General features: G+C 29.4%; 2 protein-coding genes across 2 annotated transcripts; both read right to left on the bottom strand.

Moving 5' to 3' along the window:
* Positions 1-779: 779 nt before the first annotated feature.
* On the bottom strand, positions 780-11,122 carry LOC132933932 (uncharacterized). The gene is made up of 5 exons (XM_061000214.1): positions 10,592-11,122; positions 9,717-10,002; positions 6,573-6,782; positions 3,316-3,623; positions 780-1,178 (listed from the first exon to the last, which is right to left on the bottom strand). The coding sequence occupies exons 1-5, from the start codon at positions 11,120-11,122 to the stop codon at positions 780-782; spliced, it is 1,734 nt and encodes a 577-aa protein (XP_060856197.1).
* An 8,195-nt stretch (positions 11,123-19,317) lies between these two features.
* Positions 19,318-23,755, bottom strand: LOC132936240 (52 kDa repressor of the inhibitor of the protein kinase-like). Its single transcript, XM_061002936.1, has 7 exons — positions 23,653-23,755; positions 23,083-23,309; positions 22,808-22,966; positions 22,593-22,720; positions 19,921-19,994; positions 19,520-19,836; positions 19,318-19,431 (listed from the first exon to the last, which is right to left on the bottom strand). Exons 1-7 carry the CDS (start codon positions 23,753-23,755, stop codon positions 19,318-19,320), a joined length of 1,122 nt encoding a protein of 373 aa, XP_060858919.1.
* Positions 23,756-24,588: the final 833 nt, after the last annotated feature.

Genomic DNA, 24,588 nt, shown 5'->3' with positions numbered 1-24,588 from the left:
TTTCGACTCATTGTGCGTGCCGTTTTTTATTATTATTTATTATATTTGTATCCATCATTATTATATTTATTATAGGTATCGGCTGGCCAGCAGATCACCGACAAACTGTGAGTTATTTATTATATATTATTAATACTATTATATTATATCTATTCTATTAGGCCAGAAGAGCCATGTATTATTATATTTTACACAGTTATGTTGCTGTAATATTATTATTTTTATATTCTACGTATTGGTCGTAAGGATATATATATATATATATATTATTCTGTTGCGCCACAAGGGCCATATTATTATCAACCCCTAGAAAAAAATCCTAGATACGCCACTGAGGTAATACAATGAAATTTAAAAATGTTTCACGTGATAAAGTTGAAGATACACTTAGATATATAGTTAATTTTTCATTTAAACCATTAAATATTAAAATATGTAATATAGCTACGATTGGTAATAGTCAATAGTCGATAAATAATATTAAATTACTATGGATTATTGTGTTGTTTTTGTATATATAATATATTTTGTTATATAATAATATTATGTTATTTCTATTTTCTCAAAACATAAGACTTTGTATATTATATTTAAAATTGTAACAATTGACCTTATAATAAATAATAATATCTTAGATAACATATATTTTATAATACGTAGGTATAACGATATCGTATTGTTATAATAAACTAATCTACCTTAGTATACACTTGCACTTTGCAGCCAACATGATAATATATAGTTAGGATACTGACGACGGATTATCGATTTTCACGCAATTATTTTACCATAGAATATTCATTGTGAATCGACTTCAACGTGTCAGCGTGCAATTTATTGAAGTCGTCGACGTCGACACTCTTGCGTCGCTTGTAGACCTTGGTGTTGTAGTTCAAGCGGTTCGTCCGGTTCGCGACAAGCAGCACGTACGCGTCGACGGTCATCTCGAAGTTGTGCATCACCTTTTCGTCCGTCGCGAACATGCCGAACACCAGCTTCGAGATTTTTCGGCTGATCCTGTACACCAGATAGAGCGTCAGCGGACCCCTGGCCGGGCCGCTGGACGGCAACACCGCTTTGACGCGCTCTTCGTACTCGTTCACGTTGCTGGTAGAAACAAAATGCGCTGTCTTTCGGTGCGCGTGTTCCAAGAACAACCGAACGAGGTTGTCGACTTTCTAAAACAACGGTTATACGGGATAAGACGACTGTATGGCCAAATGTGGGCAAGTCAATGAGAAAATTAAGTATAGGAAGTTAAACTCATTAAATTAAATTGCCTTCAGTTAAAAGTGACCAGTTAACAAAAAAAAAATTAACCCAACTGCAATGATGATAAACTATAAAAAGTTAAGGTACAACAGTACACATTTTAACTGAATAAGTGAATAAGTTAAAAACAAAAATAATTAACTACGATAAAAGTTAAAAAAGTTAAAAAAGTAAAAAAAATTAACTTTTTATCTTAAATTTAACTTTTTAACAAGTTAATGCCTACTTTTGTGAAACACAAGAGATATGACGGGGTGGGAGATGTGCGACGATAATAAAACAGCAACAAAATGAAACTTTTTTCTAAAAACATAGCCATTGCGGTTTGTACATTGCATAAATATAGGTAGTGCAAACGAAAAGTTTTTATATTACACATTTAGTTGGGGTGATAATTTTGTAAAATTTAAATCATACCGAGACAAATATTTATGTTTTTTTATATTAAGTACAAAATGTTATAACAAACTCAAAATTTGATTGTTTGATTGATTTTCAACAGTGCAAAAATTAAAAAAACTGAGTAGGTAAAACTTTAATCTTCTATTAAAGGGGTTGAGTGCCACTGTGGCCTAACCCTCCAATATTCATAAACTGAGATAATGATATAAACTTGTTTAGAATTCAAAATCTTACAATGCAACACCAGCCTTTTTTTAAAAATTTATTTTATCAATAGATGGCAGCATTATATAAGTTGTTGCATCAACATATTTTATGTTTCGTAATAATTTAAAAGCTGTATTACTCCCTTTAACCATGTGTATGATAAATTATTCAATTATGGTTTCCGGTTATAATTGTACTCTAATTAGATAAGTACCTACAATCTATATATTATAGGTACCGAATATTTTATAACACATGTATAATATTAATATAATATACTAATAATGCAGTATACAAATTTATCGAAATATGCCTTTTACATCTTCATAGTAATGTATGTTCTAAAGTTCTCAAAACTTTTATTATAGTTAGAGTAAAACTCGCTAAGACACTCCCACTTAAGACGCTGTTTTCCGCGAGTCCCTAGAAATTTCCTATAATATATAGTTAATGTAAAAACCACCTGTTGATATGCTTGGTTTTGCTTCTTGTAATCTGTTAAGATGCTCTTTTGATCAGCAGACGACGAAAAATTAAGTACAATTGAGAGAGCACTTCTGGGCGGCGGCTCAAACGTGTCCGTTTTCACGCATTCCCACCACAAAACCTACCCGTACGCTGGCCTTCGCCAACTCTAGCCGCCACCGCCGTCACCGCTACCGCGGAGCTAATTCATTTGGATGTATACTATAGAAATTAAAAACTTAACCGAGGTTTACTGTAATATACTGGTATATAATATATTTAAAATGCAATGAAAAAAAAGATCCACTCCTGTAGCGGCATTTATGTGTCGCGCTTTGGCTATTAGCTTATTATTATTTTTCATTAACTGTCAATATGTTTATCAGCTGAGCAGTTAATTACCTATCAGCATTTTATTATCATTTATCGTTATAACGTAACTTTGTTTTTGTATGGCTATCATGTAGATAGTCATATGTTATTTTTTCCAATTTAATATATACCGTTTTTTATTAGTTTTTGTCCCCAAGTTTCATGTACCTAGTTTGGTTTTTTATAATTACTTCTATATTTTTTTGTATATAGATCATTTTTTTGGTTTGTTCTGGCTCGTTGCACAGGATGGCAAGGCAATGTTTAAACGTATTAGTGTTATTCATTATTATTTTAATTTATTGTAGTGTGGTGTTTCGATATTTATAACGTGTGATTTATATTTATTTATACAGTCCCCTTCATTTCTACATTGTCACTTGTCAGTAGTTTATTACGAAAGGTGTCGATTTGCTAACGCTGCAACGACCTGAGTAGTTACAACTCCTATTAATGGATTCAATGCAAACTTAAAAAAATGAAAAATACACTTAGATATTGTGAAATTTTTCTCTATTATCCCGTTTTAAAAATGATGGTCCTGAATTTTTGAGACGTATTGGTAACCGTCGACATTACTAAAAATATTATGGTTACCTCATTAAGTTCCACTCGCCCCTTTATTTGGAACCTCATCGAGGACATTTTCGTATGTGGATAGTATTCCAACAGAAATTTCTTTAACTTATCTTCAGCTGTTTCTGAAATCTGAGCCACGTAACGCGGCTCGTCATCCACGGGCTTGTCGAACCGTCCGTAGACCTCGTCGTTGCGGATCATTTCGAAAATGAAAGATGTCACTTCGCCCATGTTCTTAGATTTAATCAGTTTGGTTGGAACTACATCTTTTTCGTTCACATGTTGAAGCCTATCTGTGGTTTTTCGTATGTCCAAAAATATTTTCTCTGAAAAAATAAACCACAATCGTTTAAAATATAAATGCCGATTATTCGTATCAGAGTACCTACGCGTATATATACAAAAATTGGACGTTTAATTTCCGGCAGAACACATATAGGGAGCACATATTGTTATATACACCAGGCAAATTATCTTATGGGTCCGGGATAGTATTTATGCATAGGTTATAGTTATTTCTAAAAAGAAAATATGTAATTTCGTCAAAATTTGAACATTAATAATAGCTATAAAAAACTGTGTATATGTATATTTTTAGATTTTTAGGTTACAAAAATAACTACTTATGTAGAGAACCTTGTTTTACATTTTCAATCCTTAGCTATAAAAGTTGTACACTTTATAAAGTTCTAACTACTAAATCATTTTTCAATTTATAATTTGATAAATTTTGTCAAAATTTGATTTTTAAATGATTATGAAAAAAATTGTGCTTATGTATTTTTTGACCGATGTAGTAACAATATATCAAGAGCCTTGTATTAAGTTTTCAAGCTTTTTGAAACAACAAATACAATTTTATTAACAACATTAATTATTGAAAAAAAACCAAAATAAATTTAAAATTTAAAATGCCCGTTAACAGCTCAAAATGAGAAAATATTATGATGTTCAGATAATTATAATATAAACATTCAATAAAAATGTCATGTGTTCAACGGTCATTCGTTTTAGAGGTATACCAAAACCGATTTTGGGTAAAAGTTCCCGTTTTTCCTTAATTGTTATTTGTTTTTCCACGGTAAACTACTAGGACCTTCCAAATGCACCAGCTAGATTAACTTTCCCATCAAACAAGATACTGAAATTGAAAACCGAAGAATTATTTTGACAAATTATCGTGTTCACAGACACACGCACAAAAACACACATCTTTATAAAATCAATACATTCATCACTCCGCTTTGAATCTAAGTTAGCAGTATCAACTTGGGGAAGAATGACACAGTCAAATAATAACGCATTAACTCTTTCAGGATCATTTTAATTTATATCTTATGTATTAAATTAAGGATTATATTTAGGATTTGTATTAAATTAAAATCATAGGTAATGTTATCATCTTGATAACAAAACACTGCAGAACTGACTGAGGGAAATAGAACAGTTATTAACGGAAAATAAATTAGAGGGACCATGGGCGTGATCAAGGTGGGGGGAGGGTTATAATTTCAGATATAATTATAATAATTTATTAGGAACAAGTTTAGCTTAGCACCTACGCTAATTATTAAATTTTTTTCGGAAGCCTATGTATTACAACGAGTTAATAAGAACGATGTTGCAAAAATAAATTGCCGAAAATCATTAGTTTTAAGTATTATAGCCTTATATTAAAGTTATCGGTTTTCGGTGTTTACGCATTCGTCAACTCAATATTTTACTGCGCGTTTGGAACTTTTCTGTTTTACTGAACAACGTTGTTTTAACGTGTTTTAACGTACCTATGTAGTTAAGCATAGTGAAAACGATGGGGATATCTGTATTTGGCGACCAGAATTTTTTTAAAGTTATGGCTAATTAACATTTTTAAAATTTTCATATACACACGGCGTGGTCACTTGATTGCTGCGCTCACTCATACAATTAAAATCGAAAACATACCTTGACTTAATATGCAAAACCAACATAAGTGAGTGTAAGAATTATTATTGCATAGTAATTTTAAATGTTCATTTCAAAAAAAAATTGAAAATTCGTTAGCACAAAACAACGAAAATCTTGAAATGTGTAAGACTACACCGTATAACATTAGTTTTATTGGTTTATTTATTCATTTTCACCAATTAATTTTTGCACCGTCGTTCTTAACTGGTTATAAGTTACATAGGTGTACAAAAATTAGATTTATAACGCTTAATTTAATAAACACTTTGTTTGAAAAAAATTTCCAACCAACCCCTCATCCAAAATTAGTGAGCATGCCTCTGTGAGGGACAGTTACATTATTTTATGGATTGTGAAAATACGAAATTGAACTATATTATTACGTTGAAATAATAAAAAGCGGATTTTCCGATTAAAACCTATATAGTCCTCAGCGTTGAACACGCTAAACACGGATAAAAAGAAAATAATTGCGTTTTCGACATTTTCAAATACGTTTTCCAGTGAACACCAGCAGCCATCGTCCAGCCAACTTATATGTAATAATTTAATTTAAGCGATTATACCCAATTAAAAAATATCGTAAACGATTATTTTCAGGGATTAAACGTTTTCCGTAGCTGGTGCAATATAATATAGTATTGTGCGCAGGGCTTGCAAATGTTATAATAACGTTATTATTATAACGTTATATTTGACGAAAAAGATTGAAATTTGTAAACGTTATTATAACGGAAAGCGAAAATCAAAAATGATTAAATACTGCAAAACAAAACATAAAGATTAGCAAAATATATTATATATCATTAAGCAAAACATAACGCAAAACGTAATTTATAGAATATCATTGAACGATAAATAACGCAAAACGAAATAATTTAATATCTATTTATTTAAAAGGTCTATTGACTATTGGTTTCGTAGAAACATTTATTTCATTCAATCAATCTAAGATTATATTATTATACTCCGTATCCGAGCCATTACCTACCCGCATTAGTTATTATTTTTAAATTTAATATGTATTAACACTATTTTAAATAACGATAAACGCAAAACTTGTATAACGTTTTAGTTCTAAATAACGATAAACGCTAAACTTGGATAACGTTTTAATTCTGTATAACGATAAACGCAAAATTACTGAGATAACGTTTTAATTCTGAATAACGATAAATGCAAAAGTTGAATAACATTTTAATTTTAATTAACGATAAATGCAAAAATGTTTAACGTTTTAATTGTAAATAACATAAAACGGAATTTTTTTCAAATGCAAGCCCTGTGTTTTTGCGTATTTTATTATATGCTTACACTCGTACACTCACCGGCAACTTTCTTTTTCGTCAACTCGAATACGGCCCTCTCCGCGAGACCGGTGACGAAATAACCAACGTTGCTTTTTACGTCAGCCTCGTGTTCGGTCACACGCCTGATCAAGTTTATAAAGTCAGCCGCGGACGCGCCCGGTTCCGATAGCAATTTGGCCCTAGCTATCATTTCAAACATTGTTGCATCTGATAAATTGTAGTCCACGTCTAAAGCATAAAAAAATACACATTCAATTATAATTCAAACGCAAAATTACGACAACAATTCCAATAATATTATTATAGCAGGTATGTGATTTTCTGATATCTATATGCTCGGGTAATATTATTTTAAACTATTGTTATGTAGTTTTGAGTATACCTACGCACAATCTATGAAAAGCAGTAGATTAGTAAACAGTGATAGTTATAAAAAAAACGCAGCTACTCAGATAAATAATATAATAAATTATAGCAGTTATATTTTAGTACTGAGGAACAACACTAAATACCTATAACTTAATTAAAAACTAACGATTGGACAAAATACAACAAATACTTAACCCCTTTCTAAAATACGGATGCTTAAAAAATAATTTTTTTTAAAAATGATTTGAATTTCATTGATTTGATATACAAAAAAAAAAAAACGTGCTATAATATGTATTTGAATACAAGCAGCAATTATAATATAGTCGGCTTCGTGCGTGTTCACTGGAGCTATCAATTGACAATATTGTTTCGTTTTAAGGTAAGATGTCTCAATGTCTCGATGTATTAATGTCACTCGTTATAAACTATAATACAAAATAAGCAAAGGTTTTAAACTCATTCAGTTAACATTATTATTGTAGCAACTTAACTTTTTATAGTTAATTATCATTGTCGTGCAGTTAAGTTAATTTTCTTTTCGTGTCGTGGATAATCAACTAGACAATACTGATTCGTTGACTCTTTTTCGATTTTGTTTATTATTTAAAATTTTAATATTATTATTATAATATTTTGTTCATTATTTAATATTATAATATGGTTTATTTTTAATTGTATATTATTATAATCATCTAATTTTTTACACAGTGTTAAACGACTTGGTAAATGTGTGAGTATAACAAAATATAAGGGCAGATTATGACTTAAAAATAATCTAACTTAAAAAAATTAACTTTTTTTCAACTGAGTTAAGTTAATTTTATTTTCTATCTTAACTTTAAACTTCTCTAGTTAAGTTTTTTAGATTCTGAGCAGAGCTATGAATGTATTGATATTACAATGATGCCTGCAGAATACATGATAAGTAGTCGAAATAATGCTTCGATTTTAAACTTCATTATCTTGTTCGATGGGAAAGTGAATCTAGTTGGTGCATATGGAAGGTCCAATTTCTCAATAATATTCAAAAACGTAGTTAAAAAATAAAAAAATTAAGGAAAACCGGGAATTTTTACGCAAATAAAATTAAATAAAATTGTATTTGTTCAGCCAAAAAGTGCGTGAAAATGTATTACAAGAATCCTGATATATTGTTACAATTGCAGTTTAAAAATATTAAAATGCATATGCAATATGCATACATTTCTTTATGAGAATTTAAATTTCGATTTTTGACAAAATTTATGAAATTTAAAATTTAATAATTATTTTGTAGTTAAAAAATGCATAAAATATCCAACTTTTATTGCTAAGGATTGAAAATTTAAAACAAGTTTCCACGTAAATAGGTTATATATAAATTACTTTATTGATAATAATAGTATCATCAAATATCCTTAGTAATATCTTAGGCTGTCTGACCATCTTCGCTCAGAATCGTCTTTCTAATACAATGATATAATATCATTGAATTCAAATTCAACGCCATCTATTACAGTGACCAACTTGTAACCAACTGTACTGCAGAGTGACACCCACTTGCCCACCTTTTTTTTTTAACTTTTTACTTAACTGAAGGCAATTCAGTGTTGTTAAGGAACGAATGAAGGAATTAATTCCTTTATTTATTAAAGGAATGGGAACGTGAATTAATTCCTTATTTTTAGGAATAGGAACGTAAGTATTATAATTCTTTTGTTCTTCTCAGAAATGTTTTTAAAAACATTATTAGGGAGAAAATTTAATTTATTTATTATGTTTTAAATCTATAAAAATAATAGACAAAACTACCAATTTGTATTCAAATATAACTTTTGTGTTCTGATTAGTGATTATTAGGGCTAGGACTTATATACATTTGCATGTTTTTTTTTCCTTAAGTCCAATAATTGATTTGTCTACGATTTGGCTTATTCTCGTTTAAATAGAACAAATTTTTTTTTGCATATTTTTGCATATTTTGAACATAGTGCATATAATTGCATATTCATAGATTTTTGAGAATTTGATTTTTTTTAACTTAAATTTTTAAATTATTATAAGTTATTGTGAATTTTAAATGGTGTTTATTTCAAGAAATCGATAGTTTTTTGTTTATGCGTTGAATTATTGTAAATATATAGTATAAATACTACCTATCTAATCTCATTTTGATCGGATGACTGATAGAATTACTTACACATTGTTATACAGTGAGACAGCATAAAATTATTTCATTTGTATGTCGTGTGTTGCGTAAAGGTGCAGACATTTATACTTAATAATTTAAGTTTTATAAAATGCCGAAAGTTCAGAGTGAAAGTGCCAAGTTACGTAATTTCGTTGAAGAATTTTCAAGTGACGTTTTTAAAACAGAGAGTAAAATAATAAATTAAAAATTTGTTTTTGTATATTTTTGCATATTTTGGTAAATAAAATGCATATTTTACAATTTGTTATTGCATATAAATCCTAGCGCTAGTGATTATGATGATAATTGATAACTCATGAACCACGAAGAACGAGGAAAATAATTAGTTCCTTTTTTATAGGAACGAGAGCGAGGAATTGAACGAGTTCCTTTTATAATAATTAATTAACAAGGAACTGAACGAATTCCTATTTATACTAAAGGAACGAGGAACTAAACGGATTCCTATATTAAAGGAACGTTAACAACACTGAGGCAATTTATAATAACTTAACTTTCCACAGTTAATTATTTTCATTAACTTTCCCACCTTTGAAAATAAGTACCTAATTACCATTGTCCATTTGTCATCAATCATCATAACAATAATTATACGCTACCGTTCATCATAATCTGCTGCATCAACGACGGTGGCCGACTATCGTCCGTTAAATCGAACAGGTAACGTCGAGTTTTTTCTTCCGCGTATTCTTTGGGAACGGAAAGTTCCGATTTGCCGCCTGTTGGCGTCTCGATTATATTGGCCTGCAGACACGCTGTCATTTTGTTCCATAGCGGTGCTGTCTTATTCCAGAACGCTGCATCCTTTTCGCATTTAGTGGAGTTTATCCTCAAATGCTCAATGCGCTGGATAAACGTGAGGTTCATATTCTCGGATTTCCATTTCTACAGTAAGAGTACGATAAAACGTGATATTATAAACATAACAGCGATAAGACGGCGACTAAGTTACATCAAATTACTATATTACAATGATAATATGAAAACGATGAAAAACCTATATAATACGTGCTTATAAGTTATAACTGATATTGATGTCTGTGGAAGTGTGGAGTATGTAGACAGTATAATTATTATAATATGCAACGTGTTGGAACATTCAGATAAATACGAAAAAATTAGAATAATTTATTAAAGAAATAATATAATAATTCTCGTCTACGGTTTAATTAATAATTCATTAAATTCAATATTTAATCATTATTACCTTATTCATATTCTAGATCGATATAAAACTATTTTTTTTATGATAATTTGACACTTCGATATTTAACCTTAGGAACTTTTTAGGTACCTATACAAATGTTCAAAATTTATTATTTAAGAAATGTCAGCACACGTGATACAAAAATTAGATATTTTTGAAATTGTATAGTTTTTTTTGAAAATAATTAATTAAAACATATTATGTACCTATTAAGTGAATATTGTCTATGGTTCTATGGTTATTTATTATATTATACATATAACTCACTGGATTGTAGCCACATTTGTCTGAAGACTCCACTTCCATTTCTATATTTTCATTACTGATTTCGTCAATCTCCTCCACATCTTCCACCGACGATTGTTTGTTTTCTACATATTTCTCTATTAATGCCTTGTTGATTTCCATCGTCCGTATTTGACTGGCATATTTGTCATAATACTGGTTCAGTTCTTTATCCTGTTTTGTAGCCAATGCGGAACGTTTAAGTTTTTCTATATTTTCTACGGTTTTTCGTTCTCTATTTTTTCTTTTATTCTTTAGCTCCAATGTTCTGTAAAATGCGAAGTCTTTCAACGCGTTTATCTGAATTTTTTTTTCATCCCATTTCCCTTTATTTTTAGCAATTTTTGCAATTCGATCATTCTCCCGTTGTTTTTTAAAATTCTGAATATGTTCTTCCAGTAATTTTATATTGTACAATATGAGTCTTATTCTGGACTCAAATTGCTGTTTGATTATCACTTTCCGCTTATCCACATTTGTTAAAAATACTTTGCCATACTGCTCATACTCCATTTCATGAATTGCAGATAATTTAAATTTGTTAATTTCATGTAGAATTTAATCGATCTATAATCAAGTATCTACAGAACATATAATATAAATAAATGAAATATTAGATTTCTTAAAGACTGAAAAATGTTTTTTTATAAATAACTGTTGCTATATAATTGCTATTATACCTATATGCTATCTTACTGTTGCTATATTAAATTGCCAATAGAGCCAATATAGGTACCTAATTATTATAACAATATAATTTATTTTGCACCCGGAATTTTTCGTACATAAGTACCTTATTGACGGCACTTTCGAATTCTGTGCAAAGAATTTTTAACAATTATTTTCTATTCATGGTTATAAAGATAATTCATATGTTCCTTTGGTATTTTGTGTACTGAAAGACAAACAAAAAGATACTTATATAAACAAATTAAAATCAATTATCCTTTATTGGTCTGAGCATAGTTTACAATATTTAAGTCAACAAATGTTACTGTCGATTTAAGGACTTCGCAAGAAGGAATTAATGATAGATTCACGGTCTGTCATAGAAATTATAGGTGTCAATTAAATTATATAAATTTCACGTTGCGCCATCATGATGGCGAAGAATTCAGGCTGTAGACTTAAGTAAAGAATATAAAGCAAGGACTTCTGAAATGGGTAAATGGCTAGGAAATATATTTGGAATTCCATTTTTAAATCCAGAAGAAGTAGGTAACTGTGTTGTGATGGATTTTAAGAGTGATATATGTCACAGAACAATAAATTACCAAAATGTTATGAAATGTTGTGAATAAATTAATTTATATATAACCTATTTACGTGGAACCTTATTTTAATTTTCAATCCTTAGCTATAAATTTTAAACATTTTATATATTTTTAACTATGTACAACATCGTTATTAAAATTATTATTATAATTTGATACATTTTGTCAAAAATCAAACTTTGAATGCTTATAAAAATAAATTCTGCATTTGTATTTTTAATATTTTAAAACTATAATTTTAAAAATATATCAGTAGCCTGTTATTGATTTTTCACGCTATTTGACCTAACAAATACTATTTTTTGTAATTTTAGTTTGAAATTGTCAGTAAACAGTTCCAAAAGTGTCAAAATATTTTCAAAATTTGATGGTGAATACAAAATGAAATTATAAACATTCAGTCAAATTTTCATGTACATACAGTTATTCGTTTTTTAATAACAATAAAAGAACAAAACCGCTACATGAGAAGTCGATGAATATCCAATATTGTAAAATTATGAATTTCAAACGCTCATAAAAATTAAATTTCACTTTCCGGTAGACGTTTTTTTTTTTATAAAGGTAGACAAACTTATGAAGAATCTTGTATTAAATTTTCAAATCTTAGATTTAAATAAAAAAATATTTATACATTTCTAACTCAAAATAATTTGCACATTTTCATGATTTTTACGCGGTTTGTCAACATTTGAATTTTAAATGCTTATAAAAAAAACGGTCACTACCTATGTATTTTTAATTTTTTTCAAATGTTATTGTAACAATATATTATTAGCCTTTTATTAAATTTTCAAATTGATAATGTCCGTAAACAGCTCAAAAAAAAAAAATGTCTTCCTTAATTTGTTATGAGCGTTTTAATTTCATATTTATAGAAGATTGGATATTCACTTAATTTCTCATGTACCGATTTTGTTATTTTGTTGTTATTCAAAAACGAATAACTGTAGATACATGAAACTTGTACTGAATGTTTATATTTTCATTTTCTATTCACCATAAATGACATTTTGAAAATATATTGACTCGTTTTGAACTGTTTACGGACAATTTCAAATTTCAATTTTTTTAGTTTTTTTTCCTATAAATATCAATTAAATTTATATTTCTTTGGCCAAAAAGCGTGAAAATGTAATACATGGCTCCTGATATATTGTTACAATAGCAGATGAAAAACATTAAAAATACATAGGCACGTTTTTTTTATAATCATTTAAAGTTTGAATTTTCATAAAATTTATCAGATTGAAAATTTAATAATTACTTTGTAGTTAAACATTTAGGTTTGCCTATGCAAACGTTTTGGTTTAAGATGTATGTACGAGTTAATTCCCGGGCCATTATGTATTTTTTTCAATATTTAGTCTAATATTCAGCCTATTAGCGTAACCCAAGAAACACCACGAGGAGGTTGATTGACAAATTTCTCGAAAATGTTGTTCTTTTTAGTTTTTTCGTATTTTGAAAATCTCTCAATTTTTTGTTAAAAAATTATCAGTAAAAAAAATTAGTCGGTAATAAATTGTTAATAAAAAATTTAGTAATTAGGTAAAAATTACTATTAAAGAAATTTAGTAATTTTGTATCTGGTAATGAGGTTATCAGTATACCATCAAATCACTTCTCTCAAAAAATTTGTTTTTCTTGGTTTTTCTTAGATTTTCTAGTTCCATTTCGTCTGCATTTTATATATGTTTCCAACTGCACTTCTAACAGCTCATCTATAAATACATAAATATTTGGGTGTTCACTATAAAAACAACTGTTGAGTTTCGAATAAAAATATTCGTAGTTCTGTTTAAAGTAGTGGAGAATCGAGCCCATAACTTGGTGGAAAACATGCTTTTGGGGTAATACGTAGTCCATAAACTCTACAATTCTTTGGTCATCTGTTGGTCGAATTGCCATCAACTCGTCTGTAAAGCAATCTATAACTTCGGTTCGAACTCTTTACGGCCATGCAATCTATTGATATACAACAATAGGGTACAACTCGTACATACCTCTTAATGACCCGGGAATCAACTAATACATAAAGTAGGTCTCGAGAATCAACTCACCTACTGCGAACTACACGTACCCCGGGTAATGGTAGTCGTTTAAAACAATCGTGATGTAGCAAAAACTTTCTACTTCAACAGGTTTTAAGGTACCAGAAAGACCAACATCGTCACGTCTCATTATGACAGTTGATTTGTACGTTAAAAATTCCCATTTTTCACCATTTTTTTTTTTGTTTATTCCGACGTTACTAAAACTCCTGGGAATTTTTAATTGTGTTCTCTCAAATGCCCCAACTAGATTCACTTTTGTATCAGAAAAGATGCTGATGTCGAAAATCAAAGACTTTTTACTACCCCAAATGTCGTTGACAGACAAAAAAATAATTCAAAAACACATTGTAAATTAAATACATTTATTATAATCATTCGCTATAATCAGAATCTAAAATTGTATATATTATTATAGTACATATCAATCAAGTTTTTTATGCATTACATGTGTGATTAATTTATAACATTTTTAAGTAAATATTTTGATAGCCAAGCGTAGTTTTCTTTTGCGGAACGATCGATGACATCATCTAGGTTGATTTTAATTTGTCTATACTCTAGTGACTGTAAAACGCGTTTTTGGTCTGATGGGTTTTCTAAATAGTTTTTTAATCTATTTATCGCAGAAAATATGCCTTTTGGTGTTGAAGTAGAAACTGGTAATGTAGCTAATAATTTCAAAAGAAAGATAATATACATGTTTGGAAAAAATTCAGAATTACATTAAGTATCTTTATACTTTGCAATGCCGAATTTGGGTAAAAACCCAATTATACGGGTATAGTACTATAGTGATCAATGAGTTATGAGTCGCCTTCGTGCACGTGGACAAGCAGTCATCGTCGTGGTACCGTTAGGCCGGTTGCACGTGCCAGTACCGTTAGCTGCTGTGTCGTCCGTCGCACAGAAGACGACCGGAACAGCCAGGCCAGCGCCAGCTGCCAGATGGTCTCGCGAGCACTCGACGCCAGCAACAGCGATCCTGCCACGCTGTGGATGGGCGGAGAACGTACTTGGGTGCCTTACCGCTGGAGTGCTGGACACCGTAGAGTGCTCTACCGTCGTCTTGCCTGGATGTTCTTCGACTGGAGGCGAGGGAGTAGAGAACTGCGGACGTATTCCCACGGCTACCTTATTCATGAATTAACCCTTCCCCAACGTGGCAGCAACCACATAGTAATAGGCAAGTCCACCGTTTTACACTACTATACGCGGTGGCGATGAGTCCGCGAGGAATTAAACAAATTACTGGGGTTGCTCCATAGTTAGGTTCCACTGTGGACGGCACCACGTCTTCGATCGGCACTGCATCCTGTCTAGTTTCCCCGGATGTCTCGGAGGAATGCAATACGGATTCGGCAATCGGAAACGCATCTCCACACACCACGTCAACTATTTCGACCAATAAGTCCTCCACGGTGTCATCGATGTATTGATCGTTTTCGTTTTCCACAGTCGTAGGAGATTTGTCTTCTAGATGAAGATTTTCGTCCATGATGTCAACAATTTATTGATGTCTTGGTTTATAAATAACTCGGTATTGACTACTGTGGCCATATTTTTTCTCATAGTAAGTATCACAGTATTTCGAAGAATGGGAGTAGAATCATAAATTAATTCAAATTATAAAAACTTTTAAGCCTGTTTTAAGCCGTTACCAAGCGGGTATACTATACATCATCGTTTATTAATAGCCAGCGAGTCCGTCAGTCGTTCTTATAGGCCCACTTATTTTTCCAAACCCCATTTTTATTGGTATAATAATATTACCTATATACCTTAACGTGTAGGTAACACTAGGTATAATATATTAATATATTATTATTACATTATAATTTATAGGAAAACAATATTGCATTCTTATTTATTTTCTCTTTATGAAAAACAGAAAAAGATACTAACATCAGGAAAACTGATTTACACTAATCAGTCAGTCAGTTCTTTCAGTCATCGAGAATACGAAGTCTATGAATATGACATTCGTTTTATTGCGGTTTGAAATATTTTACAAAATATCTTCACGGTCAATGAACAAAGATTTTAATGGTTTATTATTATCATATCTTAAAAAATGAAGAACTTTAGTTTAAAATATACAATATGTATAATGCATTATTATTTAATTTTACATCGAAATCGAATCATATTAATTTGTGTAACCTTAAAATATGTAACAAATGAAATTTAGTCCGGAAGTGAAATTTATATTTTGCTTGTACAGTGGTGTACCAATCAATTGATTCTATAAAACTTATAAGACTTATTCTTCTTGACAACATACTGAAATATATGTATATATATTTGGTCAAACGTTTAATCATTTACAGATGTCTATGAGTTTCGTCCATCCTTTTCTCTATCAACACACACACACACACACACACACACACACACACGCACACACATATTATATGCTTAAATGTTATAATATACATACATTATATGTGCATCCATAATATATTATATATTATATAAAATAAACAAATACTAATTAATTATACATGCAGTATAGTAGCAGGGCGTATCAATCTTAGAAAGACCATAGTCGAATGGATCATCGATCTCCCCTTTTGTAGAATATAATTTAATATTGTATAAAAAATAATATCATTTTGTGCAATAATAACTACTTTATTGTTATTCCCAAATTGCAAATCACACCATAAATGTTATGGTCAATAGGTCACTAGGTCAATAGGTCAATAGGTCACTTGCAAGTTATATACATGTATATAAGGCCGACTTTTAGCACTACATTAGGCACTACATTATATTATTACTTATGTGTACGTCATGCGTTTAGTAAAATTACTTATTACTAAAAGAAGTGTAGTAATTTTTGTCTAGATCGATCTACAAACATAATCCTAAAGCCAACATCATTCATACTATATTTTTACGTATTACATCATCTCATATCCCATACCTACCTTCCATTTTTAATAATCCTTTACTTTACATTTTCCCTTTTATCTTTTTGTATTTTTGTTCATCTATGAATGAGCCCAAAATGGGACACGAACCAACGACCCCAAGATTAAAAGTCTCGAGAGTAGAATGATTTCGGGTATTCTGGAGCGCCTCCCCCTTAAATTTTACATGTAAAAGCATAGGCACTTTTGCATAGACAATACGCAGTACATGCACCTCCCATACACCTCCAAAACTGGCAATAATATATTCAATATATACAATCAGCAACACACGTTAACCTAACTGAAACACAACCACCACCCGATCGTATACTTGATCGATATATATTTTACCCCTTCTCAATGAAATACATTACAACTCAAACAACTGTATTGTATGTCAGGACACTTCAGACAAAATATTTTACTGTCCACAGTTTCTAAAAATGACTGTCAAGGCAAGAGCAGAAATAGTAAAGAAAAATAGACTATGCTCTAACTGTTTAAAGCCAGAATTTAAATTGAATTATTGCTCATAGTTTATTGTTAATTTAACTTGCACATTTATATGCTAAATGCTCTAAATGACATTAATTAATACCTATTTATTTATTAAATACTAGTGATAAATTTAAAATGTTGCGCAGTGTTGCAAGTTGTAACAGTAACATCGGAGCTCTTGTTTCATTGTTGAAACTAATTTGAAACTTAGGAACCTACTACTTAAACTTCGGTATTGCATCGACGATTATCGTTACCTATTATTACTAGTGAAATTTAAAGAATTTAAAAAATTTGAAATATTTGAAATGAGTGAAATCTTTAAGTACTTATTTTTAATAAATTTTGTTTTATTTTTAAATAAGTTTTATGTCTACATATAGATTGGGGTAATATTCTACAGGCCGCATTGAACTCGGTTTTCAATATTTTAATTTCAAACTTTATAATATTTCTTCAAAACCCACAGTTTTTGAGGCTCATTAAAACTAAACCGTTATTTTAACGGGTAATCATATTGTGATGTCATGGTTAGTGTACTTTGCTTAAAAGAAAATAATCAGTCGGCTTACCGATTTTCATCAACGCAGCGTATATCCAAAGTCGTTCACGACGATCCGATCGCATACTTTATGATAATTAAAAGTGATATTTCCCTTTTGAGACAGACTTTAGTTTCCATTGTGCTAATCACTGTTAAAGGCCACAAAGTAGGGTTTAGTTACCAAGGACGGTACATTTTTGAAAAGATGTCGTGCGGACGTAGGTACGTTTTGATTTAAGTGAAGTATATTTGAATGTATTTGATAATATTAGTAGTAATAATTGTTCTATAAAGTTTCAATAATAAAATTAATTTATTAGAAATGTAAAAATTACCAATATAAAAGTATATCTATATATCCTGAGTAGGAAATTACGAATTATTTCCACCAGAGCGCGTTTTGTTAATTGGCTTCCTTGGTTATTTATATTTTTACACTTTATATAATTCATTAGTGGATACCGCATTACGAACAGCCGTTAAGACTTCTTATAGTTACTCGATTGTCGAACATACATAATATATACATGGATAGAACCATGGAGACTAGAATTAGGAGACCAAACTTCGCTTCTGATAACGTCCCGAAATGAGTCGCACGATTAAACACTCACAGGCTGTGCTGCGTACGCTAGGGTTGCTACTTTAACCCACGTAGTATAGGGTTCATTCAAGTTGTTTGGTTTTTTTTGAAAAAATATGCACTATTTTGAACCATGACCCTTTTTAGATACCTAGTACAGCTTGTACAATTACGCATTTATGACCATTAGATTATAATTTTAAATGTAAATACTTATTATTATAAACAAGCTATAAAATCTAAAAAAGGTGATGGTTCAAAATAATGCATATATTTTCCAAAAACGCATTAAAACATGAAAAATCCCTATACTACGTGTGTTAAAGTAGTAACCCTAGCGTACGCAGTGCAGCCCATGGCCGTTTAATTGTGTGACTCTTTTTGGGACGTTTTTTCATGCAGGCGGCCGTACGTTTGGTCTGCTTCTTCTAGTCTTCATGGATAGTACATTATGTGGTAGGGCGTGTGCCTGAAGTGAATAAATGTTACCGCAATAATTTATTATATTTGGTTATAGCTTATTGCTATCTTATTAGTTTACTTTAATAAGTGGTTACACCAAAAAAATTATAATCTCAATATTGATAACAGTATATTATAGTCTATAAAATCTATGTTGATAAAATGGTTTTACCATAAACCATTAATATGACCACAAGTAACCAGTATGCAGTGGCGTATACATAACTTTTGTATGGGGGGGGGGGGGGGGATCAGTTGCAAACAAATTATTATGGAACAAAAATACCTAAACCTAGGTATGTGCACATTTAAATACCTAATAAATGATAAAACATATATATATTCAATACATTTTATTTTAAATTCTACAAGTAGTTATAGAACAAAATTTAATTTTCTTTTTTTTTTAGTCAATTCATCAATTACTTCTTCAGCACTGATAGGAATGTTCCTATGAACTGCCATTAAAGTGAGGCCATTTAATCGCTCCTATAACAAAAAAATAAAATAATTTATACAAAATAAGTAACTAATAACAATAAAAAATATGTATTTATATTGTTTTCATAGAATATACTTCTTTCATAGTGTTTCTCAAGTAGGTCTTTAACCTTTTTAAACATGAAAACATTCTCTCAGGTGTAGCAGTAGACACAGGTAATGTACAAAATATTCTAAATAATTTTGATAAATTAGGATAAATAAGTTCACTGCAGTATTTTAGTGCATCCAATCCAGTTTTGGGTTGTATATTCTTTCTTTTGAGTTTAACATTCCACATTTGTAACTCAGCTCTAACAGTATCAATATCATTATCAGGGAAATAAAATTTCACTAGTTCATCAAATTCAACTAGTGTATCATCTGAATCATATGAAAATAAACACTGAAAACCTTAAACATGAAATAGAAAAATGTATTTAGTATAGTAATAACTAATAAGTAAGCAATAATTATATTTATTTACTATATTCTAACCATTAAAAACATTTCTATGTTCTAAAAACCTGTCTTCCAATTGCTGTATGAAAGCATCAATGAAAGGCAGGGCCGTCCCGAACTAAGATTCATGGGGGGGTGTATATCTATCAATTTGCCAACTCAAAAAATTTTTTTCTCGCTTCCCTCGAATGAAACTCTACACATTGTTATCAATTTATATTATCATTTTAGATTCTGAGCGAAGCGATGAATGTATTGATTATACAATGATGTGTGTTTTTTTTTTTATTTTTGTGTCTGTCATCACCTTTTAGGACAGTAAAAGTGCTTGGACTTTCTTCAATAGTAACTTTTCTGATAGGAAAGTGAATCTAGTTGGTACTTTGGGAGGTCAAAAGTAAACATTTCCCAGTAGTTTTCACAAGCGACGTGAAAAACAAAAGAAAAATTAAGGAAAAACAGGAATTTTTACGCAAAATCTGTTTTCGAGAAAATCGATTTTGGTTTTTGGTGTAACTCTAAAACAAATGACCGTAGAGACATGCAATTTTGACTGAATGTTTATATTAGCATTTTCTATACACCATAAAATTTACAAAATATTTTGACTCTTTTTGAGCTGTTTACGGCCATTGTCAGTTTTCAATTTTTTTAGTTTTTTTTTCTATAAATATCAATAAAATTTTATCTGTTGAGTAAAAAAGCTTGAAAATTTAATAAAAGGCTCCTAGGTTATTGTTTTAAAGGCAGATGAAAAAAATTAAAAATCCTTAGTCACAGTTTTTATTTATAAGCATTTAAAGTTCAAATTTTGACAAAATACGGAAAAATCACGAAAAATAGCAAATTATTTTGAGTTGAGAATTCATAAAAATTTTTCTTTTTAAATCTAAGATTTGAAAATATTATATAAGATTACTCATAAGTTTGTCTACTTTTATAAAAAAAAAAATGTCTAGAAGAAACTTAAATTAAATTTTTATGAGCGTCTGAAATTTATATTTTTACAATATTTGATATTTACTCGATTTCTCATGTAACAATTTTCTTATTTTATTGTAATTAAAAAACGGATGACTGTAGATACTTGAAAATTTCACTGAATGTTTATATTAGCATTTTCTATACACCATAAAATGTTGAAAATATTTTGACTCTTTTTGAGCTGTTTACGGACATTGTCAGTTTTCAATTTTTTTAGTTTTTTTTTTTATAAATATCAATAAATTTTTATTTGTTGGGTAAAAGAGCGTGACAATTTAATATAAGGCTCCTGATATATCGTTCTAATAGCAGTTGAAAAATATTAAAAATACATATGCACAATTTTTTTTTATAAGCATTTAAATTTCAAATTTTGACAACATTTATCAAATTTAAAATTCATTAATTATTTTGTGGTTAAACATTTATAAATTTTTAACTTTTATGACTAAGGATTGAAAATTTAAAACAAGGCTCCACGTAAATAGATTATATATAAATTACTTTATTCACAATAATATCATCAAATATACTTGGTAAAATCATAGGCTGACTGACCGTTTTCGCTCAGAATTGTTTTTCTTATACAATGATATTATATCATTGAATTCAAATTTAACACCATCCATTACAGTGACCCACTTGTAACCTACTGTACAGCAGAGCGACATCCACTTATCCACCTTTTTTTTCTTATCATTTCATACTTCATGTTTTTGAATTTTATTTATAAATTATAAATATATAATGAATAACCAGATAAAAGATTTTATTATAAAAAAAGGTATGTACAATATACTCATGATGGGTAGGTATTCAAATACAAATATTTTAACACATATTAAATATATATAAAACATAAAATAATTCTTATTAAATCTTATTAAAATTAACCTTGTAAACAAAAATCATAATAATATAAAACTAATATAACAATTACTTTGAAAAAAATTAACAGTTAAATTTGTATTCTACGTTCCTTTTAAATTTGACCATTGTTGTGCTAATTTGTTAATATTCAATTGGTCTACAATATCTTTCTCTATTCCTAATATTACTAAAGAATTTAACCGGTCATCATTCATTGTCGATCTAAGAAATGTCTTCACTAATTTTAATTTACTGAATGTCCTCTCATTTGAGGCAACAGTCACTGGAGAAGTTAACGCCAAACGACATAGTAAATTAGCACACGGTAAAATATGTTTGACTTCTTCAGACTTTTCCATTAAGGATTCAAAATTTTTTGAATCATCTTGTAACATGTTAAATAAAATCTCTAGTTGAGTTTGGACTTAATCTAGATCTTTTAGATTAGAGCCTGTACTATCTATTTATAACATATTGTTATCGAGAATCGAGCAGCAAGCACATTCACATGGAACGACAATATTTCATTGTCATTTTATTATTATTTTACTTATCAGTTAATACTGTTAATAGTTATTATTAAATTATGATATTCTTATAAAATTATAAATAAAGTAGTTATATTTATTTTCATAGGAGAATATTTTAACTCATAATTTGACTGTGCAATATAAAATATTTTTCAAATACTTGAAATATTATTATAATATTATAATTATTGAATATTATTAAAATTGCCGACTCAATGAATCGCTAAGCTATGTGCCGACTGGGCCCAACTAGATGAGTCATGGGGGGGTGGCCACCCCCTACACCCCTCCCCCATCGGGACGGCCCTGATGAAAGGAATACATATAGTTATTCGAAAATAGGTTTCCGGTTCAACTTCATTTTTATCATTTGATAATGGATTAGCTCGATTTTGTTGTCGCTTATTTAAACGTTTAATTGAAATAGTTATATCCAAAAATTCAGCCATTTTCTAATATAATTTAAAAACATAATTTTAATGTATTAATATTAGTCAGAGTAAACAAACAATTTAATTAATTTAATAATTATTAGTTACTTTTGCTTTTTCAAACATCTTATGAAATTCAACATCAATGTTATGTCTTAGAGTTTTAAGAGCATTTACATTATCAACAGCAGTTCCAATAGCTTCTCTTAGATCAATTTCAATTTGTTGAAGTTGTTTACATAAAGGTAGTCCATATGAGAATAAAACCTAAAATAAAAATAAATACTTTAATAGATTCAAATAAAAAAAAAAAAATTAGTTAATTGTATTTAATGTAATTATGGAAATGTATAGGTAAAACCTATATAATCAAATATATTTACTTTTATGACCTGTAACGATATTAAAAATGTGGAATCCATTGATTTCAACAATAAGTTAGCATCAACAGAAGATGGATCAGTCCACTCAGATATATTTTCTAATGAGATGACTACATATGGAAATAGTTCTACAAAATCATTTATCGCATCGTATCGTTGGACCCATCGTGTTGCACATAGACGTTTTAAAGTTTTGACTTTTGGTTCCAAATCACTTTCATCAATTGCTGTTAAAATTACATTTTCAAACCTCCCTGTTTAATTTCTGAGGATAACCACTTATACAGTTGTAACCAACGATGTTGAAATCTAAGATTTCTAGTTTTATTTTTTTCAACTAATGGGAATTTATATGTTTCTGTTGGAACCCATAAATTAGTTAAAATCTGCATAAGTTAAATAACAAAACACAATCAATAAATAATTAATAGCGATAATACTATACTTAAATGTGTCAAACATAAATAAATAAAATAATTTACTTACAAGATTTTTTTCAGCATTTTTTAAATCGCAATTTATAAACAACCCAATATCATTTATACGCTGTATTGAATTATTAGCTTCAACAATTTCTCATAGGTTCATCATCGGAATTTCGTTTGGTCATAGGATTAGGAGGATTAATCGAGGATGGTTTAAAAGAACTGTTCAAAGATTGTTGTTTCCTCATTATATTTTATTTTTCGCACAATTAACTCAATTCGGCAATCGGCATTGGTACTATTACATCTGTTATGACTTGTTCGTACAACTGACATAATAATAATATTTGTTGTTGATTTTTGTTTTTAGATAATAATATTTATTATTTAAGCTATTTTTAGCTATTTTTATATTTATTTTTCTAATGTATAGAAAAATGTATTATTATACGCACGGGCGTCTCCGCCGCGTTGATATCGGTGACGGTGGCGACTGGCGATGGCCCGTGGCTGGTCTGCCACATATTATTATTATCTTATAATAATTTATTATACTTGTATATATAATATACATATTATCAAATATCACATAATACGATTATATGAATATGAAATAAATATATGATTACTGATTAATATTAAGTAAATTATTTTTAATTAATTGTTGAATGTGTTAAAATAAAAGTTTACAAAAAATCCTTGCCATTTTTTTTTCCTTGTAATTTCCTTACATTAAGTCATTAAGAACACTATTTTATAAAATTTAAAAAAAGGCCTATTGGGGGGGATCTGACCCCCACATCACCCCCTTGTATACGCCCCTGCCAGTATGGTAACATATATTCTCTTAGGTCACATTATACCGTGTGTATTATGTATATGGATGTCCTATTCATGTATATAATATCATCGATGTGGTCGACAAATATATGTTTTTTTGTTGATTAGGTTTATTGTTTAATTCTAGAACCTAATCGTGTCTAATTGCACTTAATTCTAAGACATGTACTTAATTCGAAATTATTAATTATTACAAAAACGTTGTTCTGTAACTGTTATTTTATTATAGATTTGTAATTTT

This window comes from Metopolophium dirhodum, chromosome 1 (assembly GCF_019925205.1).
Source record: "Metopolophium dirhodum isolate CAU chromosome 1, ASM1992520v1, whole genome shotgun sequence".
In the NCBI taxonomy this organism is placed as follows: Eukaryota; Metazoa; Arthropoda; class Insecta; order Hemiptera; family Aphididae; genus Metopolophium; species Metopolophium dirhodum.
Note: the sequence above shows the minus strand (reverse complement) of the source record. Positions and strands in the feature narration are given on the sequence as shown.